General features: G+C 35.3%; 1 protein-coding gene across 1 annotated transcript in view; it reads left to right on the plus strand.

Annotated features, from left to right (window-relative positions):
* The window catches only part of si:dkey-28b4.8 (sarcoplasmic/endoplasmic reticulum calcium ATPase 2), a 34,699-nt gene extending 24,754 nt beyond the window's left edge, over positions 1–9,945 (plus strand). Inside the window, exons 22-23 of the mRNA XM_067404338.1 lie at positions 5,703–5,820; positions 6,981–9,945. Of these exons, the coding sequence (XP_067260439.1) occupies positions 5,703–5,820; positions 6,981–7,268 (406 nt within the window). The 3' untranslated portion in view covers positions 7,269–9,945. The remainder of the gene's footprint in view (positions 1–5,702; positions 5,821–6,980) is intronic.
* Positions 9,946–11,516: the final 1,571 nt, after the last annotated feature.

The raw sequence follows: 11,516 nt of genomic DNA on the forward strand, positions 1-11,516 counted from the left end.
AACCAATCAGAGAAGGGCGGATATGACGTTAGCAAAGTGACGAGAGTCAACAGCGAAAAGTAAATAATTAATGTTTTTTTTTGGTCATTTAAAACTGAATTCACGGCTGAATAGAACGAACTCTGAGGTCTCGCGTGCGCAATCTTTGTTGATATTGAAGGGACTTACGCTGCACTAGAGTGACGCTGTTTGCGTCACTGAAATAAACTAATCTGATTGTACGGTACGGTTTGGAGTTGATTCGAAAGGCAACGGAGGGCGGACTGACCAGACTGATATATCTTGTAGAAGATATATTAGTCTGGCCTTGCCAGGCAAATCATTTTAGGCAAAAGAGCTGAAAAATCACCAATATAGTCAAAAATAAAGATTTACTGGTTTATCGCTTTCAAGCAATAGGTGGCACTGTGACCAAATTAATGTGGTATGGTCAAAGCTTGGTGTCAATATGTCTATATAAGTATCGCAGAAATACAGCCTCAAATGTCATTTTTGCATCAAGCCTCAAATTCGTTGCTGTGGTATATGAATACAGTTTCATCTATCAACACGAAATCCATAAGTTTTTACCAACTTTACAGTCATTCGATTTTTGTTGAAAATTGGACCAACGGTCTAGGAGTAGTTCGAAAAATTTTTTTGTTTTGACTTGTATGGCAGACATGAAGTTTGGCTGACAACGGCAAAATTGGCTTCAGTGTTCTCAGCATGACCCATGGAATCTGTTAAGACCAGTCTCATTAAATACAGGCCACATTTATATAAACCTAATAGCATTTTTACAAAATATCATTACAACTTTTGACCACAAGGTGGCACTGACTCAAAACCATTTGAGAACCTTCAGAGGATGGTGCCGGTGGCACATACAGAGTTTTGTAATGGTACACCAATGAATTCATATAATATAGCATTTTATATCATAAAACTGTATTGTAGTTAATGGCAATCTTGTGTTTTGTTCAATTATAGCGCCACCAAGAGGCTCAATCCCACCAATTTTTTATGCGTTCTCAGAGTGAACCCATACATGTCAAATTTGGTGAAAATATCTTGTTTCGTTTCAGAGTTCTAGACATTTATATGGTTTTTTTTTTTTTGCCACTTCCTATCAAAATTTTGACATTTGGGCATTAGTGTATAGTTAACCAGCTAAGGTTCTGTGTTTCCCACGCTGGTTTCATCTCGATTGGACTAACAGTTTCACATAGATATTCGCAATTGTTTTTTAAGCGCCAAATCACCACATCGCACAAACCATAAATCAAAACCTAACATGTTTGGTATTGTTGCACTCGGCAAGGAGATGACTCCCATGAATATAAGTCAACCACATCCAAAGTTATAAGCATTTAAATAATTTTTTTTCTCCACTAGGTGGCGCTGGTCCGAAATTTCTCAGGCTCCTTCAGGGCATCGTGCTGATGATCCAAACCAAGTTTCGTAACGATATGCTAATGCGTTCATATAATACAGCATTTTCATACAAAATTCAAAATGGCCGATATGGAAAAATTGGATATCATTCGTTTCAGCATGATGCCCCAAATCTAATGACCACATTTATGATTTTTGGACAAACCTATCAAAAGTTATAAGCAAAAATAGCCATTTTTTGTATCTCCGGACCAGTAGGTAGCACAGCTCTGAAACGCTGCATGTTGCCTCAGGTCATGCTTGTGATGTACCAAGTTTGGTCTGAATATGATAAAGTGTTCTGGAGATATAGCCTCAAGTCTGATTTGGCAAGCTTTTCATTGAATTCATTTGTGCAGTTTTCGAGAATGGATGGTTCTATCCAAAAGCTTTTGATAACTTTTTGTCAGCATGGTCTCAAGATGATTTGGTTCCATTTTCGTGAAAATCGGAGTAATGGCCTAGGAGGAGTTTGAAAAAGTAGATTTTTTCAGAAAAATCAAAATGGCGGGAAATTTTTTATGATGGAAAATTACGTCATAGGGTGTTATTGAATCGTCTTGAGCCAAGGAATTAGAGGGGGAAAATTTGTTTCTAGCCCTTATGGTTCAAAAGTTATCAATAGATTACTTTTAAAGTGCAATGTAGGGACAGTTAATACTTCAAAATACTAACACTAATGTACCTGTTAGTGTTTGCTGATAGTAACGCTGAATAAAACAAAATCACATCTTATGATTTTAAAACATATTTACTTAAAATTAATTTAGAAAAAGCAACATTACAAAAAAAAATATTCTTGTTGCTGATTTCTGTGCAGGATTCCACAGTCCTCCCCTTCATCACCGGAAAAACAAAAAAAATCACGAATGTATATAAGCGGCAGGTTTATTATGCAAAAAATATAAACATTAAAAAAAATGAAAAATAGGAGAATCAATGAATTGTGAACAACTTACTGCCATTGTGTACATAATATGTAATCATATAATCCATAAAACAGTAACTGTAGTCTGATTACGAGTATTTTAAAAAGTAGTTTACTCTTAAGTATTTTTTGAATCTGATTACGTAATCCAGATTACACGTAATCCGTTACTACCAGCTCTGTATATACAGTGCACAGCATAAATGAGTACACCCCCTCTAAACAAATACAAATATGTATTTTCTTAATGATCACTAATACAATTCATGGAAAGATGGCAAAACTAAAATGTAGTAAACGTATACATTATAAAAACTGATTAAACTGTCATTAATAGCCATAAAATTTGTAAATTAGCCAATTCTGTTTCAATTAAGGACTGCAGAAATGAGTACACCCTAGATTTAATTCAACAAATGTTTAATAGTCTAGCACTTAGTATGCCCTCCATAATTTTGAATATACTGGTGTGACCCTTCTTGGCACGGAGTGTACAGGTTCATGACAAATTGTCACACCTGTCCTGTTTAACTCCTGGATGATGAGCTCCTTAAATGCCCTGATCTTTAATGGGGAGTGTTGCTCAACTCCTCTCTACAGAATCCCCCACAGGCGCTCAAGAGTGTTAAGACCGAGTGCAATACATGTCCACAGAAGGTGTTTCACCTTGGGAGAATGCATATCCTCATTGTCATGTTGAAAAAATGCCCATGCAGGGAATGAGGAAAAGGTAACATCTTCTGTTTCAAGTTTGTGTATTAAATTACACAGTGGTGTGGGAATTCATGACAGCATTGATAAAGCACAACTCTCTCACACCTTCAGCACTCATTCATCCCTATGTAAGAGCTTTACTACCACTGAACTTTACTGTGCGAACCAGGCACTTCTCACTGTACTCCTCCTCTAGCAACACCATAACATTTTGGATGCTGTTAGATCCAAAATGATTGATTTCGTTTCATGAGACCAGAGTATTGATTCCCAGAATCTATATTTTGTAAATATGGGCTTTGGAAATGGGTAACTGACTTTATTGTGCTTTGGCTACAGTAGGTAGTTCCAGTGAGAACAACAACCATGCATGTCATTTCTGCAGGCTGCATCTTACTCTGTGAGATGAACAGTCACTCTTTTTATAGCTTTAGCTGGCTTTATAGACACTCACTTGGTATTTATCCTGGTCTAGCAAAAACATCCCTCATCACTAAATGAAAGTCCACTGTTTTTGAATTTCTGTGTTACTTTTGCTATATTTTCACACTTAAAACAATGATTTGGTAATCCTCTTGTACCACTGTCCTCTTTTGTGCTAAGAAATAAGTCTCCTGACAGTTCCCTCCCAAGTGCTTCCATTGTTGTCAGCATTAAGTCTGAGAATGATTCAGTGGGCTATATAACACTTTAAATGTCAAGAAATTGTTTCCCTTTAAATGTTTTGGTTCAACATACTTACCTGTTGATCAAACATTGCCTTAAACTTACACCAGAAAATGTTTAATTAGTAACTTTTAGGAGGGTGTACTCATTTTTGCTACACAACATTTTATTACCTTGATAAGATAACGTGTTAATTTCGATTAATTAATCTGAGAAAAAATAACGCAGATTAATCCATTCCGTATTGACCTTTAAACCTGGAGCCGTTCTAGCCACCATTCGACTGTTCACACCAGATGCGACTTGCGCGAATATTCACGCGTAGTTGGACGCTTGGACATTTTGAGTTTACTCGCTTCATTCGCGCGTGAAATTCACTTCACAACAGACGCGAATTCGCGTCATGAGAGGGGCTCTCCCGCTCCTTTATGTGTCCCAGACTCTTCCACTTCTTGCTGCACACATCCTCTGAATAAACACATCAACTCGTCAGCGGGGAAATAGTTGTAAATTACAGTGAATAAGCTCAATTGGTCGGCTTTAGTTAGCTTGTAGTGTCAATATGTATATATAGCTCAAATTGAGTAAAGAGCATTTACAACTTACTAGATTGTCCTACCTCCTCACTCACTTTCTTTCAAGCAAGATCCTTTTTATTCCTGTTTCTATAGAGCAAGCTCCTGATTGGTTAACGCGGCGCGAATTTTCGCCAAAGTTCAGATTTTTCAACTTGCACGAATTACGCGCGTCAAATGCCCGAAACGCTCAATTTGTGCCGCCGGATGTCTATTCGCGTCTTTGCATTGACTTAACATGTAAATCAGTTAGCAATCACAATTACCTTGGTGTTACGGCACACATCATCAAATCTTCTTCCTGAAGCACTTTTGATTTTATTTCCTTAGCATATTAGGTCATATTGTTGATTGTTATGGCCATTATTTGAACAGTGAAAATAATAATAAAAGAGTTTTTGAACTTTAATGTCACTAATGCTGATTATTCATTGATTCATTTGAATTGAGATATTTAATACTTTCACAGCAAAAATGATGTATGCTAGATTAATTAATCACAGAGTATGTAATTAATTAGATTAAAATTTGTAATCGATTGACAGCCCTAATATATATATATATATATATATATATATATATATATATATATATATATATATATATATATATATATATATATATATATATATATATATATATTATACACCACACACACTATCATTCAAAAGTTTGGGGTCAGTAAGTTTTTTTTTTTTTAAGAAATCAATACTTTTATTCACCAAGGACACATTAAATTAATTAAATGTGACAGTAAAGATATTTATATTGTTACAATATAATTATATATATATATATATATATATATATACAATAAATGCTTTCCTTTTGAACTTTCTATTCAAAGAATCCTAAAAAAAACATGCATTATGGTTTCCAAAAAATATAAAGCAGCACAACTGTTTTCAGCATTAATAATAATAAGAAATGTTAGAAAATACTTCTTTCACAATATTATTGTTTTTACTGTATTTTTGATCCAATAAATGCAGGCTTCAAAAGCATTAAAAAAATCTTACTGACCCCAAACTTTTGAATGGTAGTGTATTTGACACATTATTTTTCTAGCTAAAGCCAGGATTTTTTTTTTTCTGAGAACATGGGAGAAACGGGGAACTGAACAGATTTTAATAAAAAAATAATTTCTTGTTACCAAATCTTTTTTTCTCTGTCTGAATTAGTACTAAAGAACCAGTGTAAATATGTGTGATATTTTTATATGTGTGTGTCTAATACATAAAACATTTAATGTCATAAATATAATTTATATGTCTTTCTGAACAGTAATAATACTGAAAATGGCAGATCGTTCTACCTATGTTTGGTATTAAGACAGTTCTACAGGAGAGCATGGACAGCTCTTATTGTCTTGTGCAGTCATATTGTGTGTATGTGTGTTTCAGTTTGTCAGAAAATCAGTCTCTACTCAAGATGCCACCATGGTCAAACCCCTGGCTGGTGGGAGCCATTTGTCTCTCCATGGCCCTACATTTCCTCATCTTATATGTGGACCCTCTTCCTGTGAGTAAGAATCTGTGTGCCAGATATTTGAAAAAATGATGCAGGAGTATCTTAGAAAAATGCCTGGGCATAATTAAATAGGAATGTGTGAGTTTAAGAGGTTTGGCTTGTGCATGCCTGTTTGTCGGTAAATTACAATAAAAGTGGTTGCCTAATGAATCAAGGAAATGATTTCGCTGCTCATTTCACTGATGATGAAAGGCTTCCCTTAGAAATAAGGGATATGATGGATGATAATACAGTAAATCATATCCCCCTCTGATGTTGTGGAATATTTGTGACTTTATCAATAGAATTATGCAATGCTAAGGAAATTATGTCATCTTTAAGTATGGAAAATATGGTATTTTGTCATTTACAATACCGTATAAAAAAAGTTTGGGCTTGGTAAGGTTTTTTTTTATTTTATCATAAAAACTGTAAAACCGTAATATTAGAATTATTATTACTATTATTGTAATATATTTTAAAATACAATTTATTCCTGTGATGGTAAAGCTGAATTTTCAGAAGCCATTACTCTAGTCTTCATGATCCTTCAGAAATCAGTCTTATATTCTGATGTCAAGTAAAATTTCTTATATTTTTTTCAGGATTCTTTAATGAATAGAAAGTTTGAAAAAAAAAAAAAAGAAAAAAAAAAGCTTTTCTTTGAAATAGAATAAATCTTACTGACCCTGAACATTAGGCTTCAAAAACCTACATGACTTTCTTTGGTGGGACACAAAAGGTGAAGTTGTGTTGTTGTTTTGCCGCGTTCAGACTACACAATATTTTGATCACTGTGTCAGATTTTACGATGTTGACTTTTTTAATGAATCCAATACCCTGCTTCAGTTCTCAATAATGATTTGTTCACTAAATCAAACTGATCTGTTTTCTGAAGTTCAGCTCATATAATAATCTGGTTGCAGTGGTTAACTGTCCACTGAAGTTATGTAACTGTTTATTACTCAAAGCTATGGTTTTGCTTTATTGGCATTTTAATAGCATAAAAACAACTTCTCACACATTTAAAATGTTGCCTATTGTGTTCCATGGAAGATAGAAAGTCAGACAGTTTGGAATGACATGAGGATGAGTAAATGATGACAGAACATGTTTTTAATTTTCTCGTTCTTGTGAGTTACAGCCGTTTCTGTTACTGTTTATCTCTGTAGGTCATATTTCAGATCAGGCCGTTGTCTTGGCCTCAGTGGGTGACTGTTCTGAAGATGTCTCTGCCTGTTATTTTGATGGATGAAGCCCTGAAGTTCTTGGCCAGAAACTACATTGAGCCTGGCAACGAGTTGCTGCTGGACGAGGACGGAAATGCTACCAGGGGAGTGATTGGCAAACTGCAGCGGGCATTTAGGGGTGTGTCCTGGTCATTTGTGCTCATCTCTGCCCCATTGCTGGTCTGGATCTTCAGCCTGGACTCAGACATAACAAATATCTTCTGGGATTAGAAAGGAGTATGTGTGAAAGTCTATGTGTGTGTGTGTATGTCTGAGTCAGAGAGGCAGACAGAAAAGCGGCTGATGTACAGAAGCAGTGTATGCATCTAAAGTAGAACGAGTGAAAAGTTGCGGAGCCACTAAAGGGATATGGTGAAGGAAAAAAATATGATTGGAGGAAAAATTTTATGTCAGTGCTTTTGCTTTCTCTCGCAAAATGTTTGCGTTCCCCTGAGAAACTTTGCATTCGCTCGCAAAGAACACAAAAGTTTTGTGAGTGAACACAAAGTTCCCCAGGGAATAGAGTTGTCAAATGTACCAACTTTGGTTACTGAAATTTTAAAAATGTGATGCTTGAGTGCTGTGGAGCGGATTCGTTAACACCTCTGATTGGCCATTGTGTCGACACGCTCATCGGATATGTCTGTGATTGGCTACAGTGATCAACGCACGGGAGCGTTTGAATTTGAAAGCATTTTGAAAGCGCGATCAGGAGTGTTTGAAAGCAGGCGTCTATCAGTGGACTGGTCCGCAATAGACACCTGCTTTGAAATAATCCCGTGTGTATCTGTAAGAGCTCGGTGAAGAGCATCATTGATGAATATTTATAACTTTTTTACAGCGTTGATCATTGAAGCCAATCGCAGACATATCCAATGAGCGCGTCGACACAGTGGCCAATTGGAGGTGTTTATGAATCCGCTCAACAGCGCTCAAAGTGCAACATTTTTAAAATGTCAGTACCGACTAGGTACCGAAGTCGGTACTTTTGACAACACTACCAGGGAACGCAAAACATTTGCGAGTGAACGCAAAAGCATTTAAACATACTTTTTCTCCCACCTCATCATTTTTCCATCACCATGTAAAGGAGCTCCGTGAAAGTTAGAGCAGGACCAGGACAATCACAGATAAATGAATGCTGGGAAAAGCTAGGGACAGAGAAAAATTTAATTCAGTCTTATAAAATGGCAAGTGATGTGCTTATGACCAACTACTTCAGCCTTCCCCATGTGTCACTGGTTTTGCATTGTTCTTTCATGTTTTTTTTGTTTTTTTAATTATTTATTTTTTGAAAATGAGTTGAAAATGCACATATGTCAATATTACTTTAGGCCTGAAATTTTAATACAATTATAATTTTAGTTATTTTTATTTATTTATTTTTTAATTAGTTGCCTTTTAAAGGTTATACTTGTGTCATTTTTGTATTACTAACGACACCAAACGGAAATGTCATAACAACATTGGCTCAACTATTAGCATGAATTTTGCAGCGCTATCCCTTTGACTGACCTATCAAAGACGGTGGAAACTTTGTTTGGTGCTGCTATTGCCTTTCCCTAAAGAAATCTGGCTAAAACACCCCCACAACCATTGCAATTATCTGTCAAAGACTAATTTTTCATGATAAATGACATTTTAATCACATCCTGCCACATACATTAAAATATTTGTTGGGCTTTAGCCATTTTTATTAAGTGTTGAGGGATTATGTTTTTAAGACCAAGCAAATTGAAAAAGTAAATATCCCAGGAAGGCTATTTTTTATTTTTTTTTTAAATACCAAGTTCCATACGTTATGTGTTTAACATTACTTCAACTTGTGCTTGGGGTAAAATACTCTTTTTTTTTTTTTTTTTTTTTTTTTTTTTTTGCAGCATACAGTACTCTTATGTTTCTACTTGTTTGGTACCATTTTTTTTTTTATTTTTATCAAGTCACAATGTCAGTCATCTCTATTTTGGCATGCCATTCATTTTAATTTCCTCAAATTCCCACACTCCAAGAGATGTGACAAAACAAACAAACAAACAAAAAAACCTTGAAGTATCTTACCCAGAACATTTCCTTGTCATTTTTGAAGATTTTTTATTTGGATATGTCAGCTATACCATGAGTAGTTTAAACTGGTCATACAAGTCCCATAGCATGCGGTGTCACATTTCATTCCCTTTTTTAGGGGAGTTGGGGTTTTTCTGAACTTTCACGCTCACATTGAATCATTACTTTCAAAATGACCGTGGGGATTTTTACAGATATTTTCATTGTGACTGTTATGCTTTTTATTCATGCTTGTATGGCAGGGAATATTGTTTTGCCTGCCTTCATCCTTTAATATGAATCTTGTTTCCCATCAGTCTGACCAGCTACTATTCATTGGGGGCAATTTATTGCTTATTAAGACCAAACATCATTATCAGGTGTCCAGTTATCATACTACGCTTATCAGATGGATGCTGAAAATGTTTGGCAATAACATCTGTAATTGTTCAGAGCCCAAAAAAGAAAGTTTCAGGATCGGTTGTGGATCAGTTGTTGTTAAGAACAGAGCGATTAAGGTTACCATTTCCATACTAAGGTGTCAAGTTCTCGGGGGGTTCAAGTTCATAACCTGTTTATTTCACGTCTTTATCCTTTTGGTCTTTGTTTCAATCAGTCTTATTTTAATGTTTGCTTTTCTCCATTGAAAATCATTCCACAAAAAGGAGCTTTATACAAGAATGAAAATCCTGTTCTTTCTATTCGTCATTTAGATTCTATTTATTTCCTACTTCTTGAAAAAGACATTTTGAATTTTGTAGTATTTTGTTATTCATGCAGTTGATGCCATAATTGTCATTTAATCGCTGTTCCATTGACAGGGAAATGGAAACTGCTTCATGAAACGGAAAATAAACTCTTGATTTAAAATACTTTAGCTGTGTTTGTGTCTTGTAGCATTTTGAAACATTTGATGCAACAGATTGGATAAATACTACTGTAAATAATAAAATGTAAAAACATGATTATTATTTTTTTCAAAAAACGTTTTATTGAAATATATATATAATTTATCACAATAATAATAAAAAAAATACATATTTTCAATTTGTACCAGAGTTCAGGTGCACAAACAATGTGTAAAACATCATATAAAAACATTAAATGATAAATAAACATATAAATATAAAAGTGACAGGATTTTCCCAGTACTTTTTAAGACACTTAAGGACACACATGTTGCATTATTTGAAAACACACCCCCATGACCTTCTTCTCAAAAGTTTTTGTAAAGGTTTTGTCCCACAAAGAGAGTTCCAAGGGGCATGAGAGTTCTGATACATTGCACACCTTGCACGTTTTTTCGTCGTCCGAGCATGTGAGCATCTGCAAATACAAAAACACATTGCAACTCATCTTGTAATATTTGCCTATACACTGCATTTATCTATAACACTTTTCATTACCTTTAAGTTATCGATTAGGCCTTTAATTTCATTCTCGATGTGTTGGATTGCCACCTCACAGTTGGAGTAATCAACAAGTTTCTGTAAAACTTCACACTTTTGAGAAAAGAACAAATGCATATATTGTCAGAGACAGTACAGTGGCTGAACACTTTCAATGAACCAAAAAGTACCGGATAGCTAAAAAAAACAATGTCAGCCACACTAACTTACCTCTCTAAAGTCTTCAGTAGAGATGTCACTGCTTGCACTTGGAGTCGGTGTGAACTAAATATACAAAATGGAATTATCATTACATTAAAATGAACTAAAAAGAGACTAAAATCAATGGCATGCGTACTTACATTTTCTGTGGTGAACATTTCTCTGATCCTGTCAACCTGCCCCCTTATATTTGAGCAGGTGTTTAAACTGAATGGTGCAAAGCTGCCAGACTTCACACACAGCATCATAAGGAAGGCATAAATCATAGAATGCACTGTAAAACAAAACCCATGCATGTTCATCAACAGAAAGCTCTGAGAAGCAATGATATTCCAAGTAATTCATTCATTTACTCATTCATATAAAGTCTTACTTGTATCTCCTTGGTGTCGAACACAAATTCTGTGCTGGTAGTGTTTTAGAGTTGGGTACCCTGTCAGAGGTCAACTTCTTGTGCCACGGCTTCTGCAAATGTTCCTGACTCTCCATCTTATATATCTTGAGGTTCTATCCCCTTTCATCACATACTTCCAGGACTGGACGTAAAACTTTCGGAGAAAACTGAAGAGTCATCAGTTTTCTCACCAGGCTAGAAAGTGTATGTGAATCTTGTGTGGGTGTGTTTTGGGATTGATTGGACATGTCTCAACGCTATTGTTAATTCGTTAGAATTTCTTTTTAACTGATTCCTCCGGTATGCTCACCGCTTGTCACTTCCTCCTGGGAAACTATTGGAAATGATGTAATTCTGCATAGTATTCCAAGAACATTTAACCACTTCAGTTTGTCTACTGCTCAAACAGGTCAGTGGATGACACCATAAATC

This window comes from Chanodichthys erythropterus, chromosome 12 (genome assembly GCF_024489055.1).
Source record: "Chanodichthys erythropterus isolate Z2021 chromosome 12, ASM2448905v1, whole genome shotgun sequence".
NCBI classification, from domain to species: domain Eukaryota; kingdom Metazoa; phylum Chordata; class Actinopteri; order Cypriniformes; family Xenocyprididae; genus Chanodichthys; species Chanodichthys erythropterus.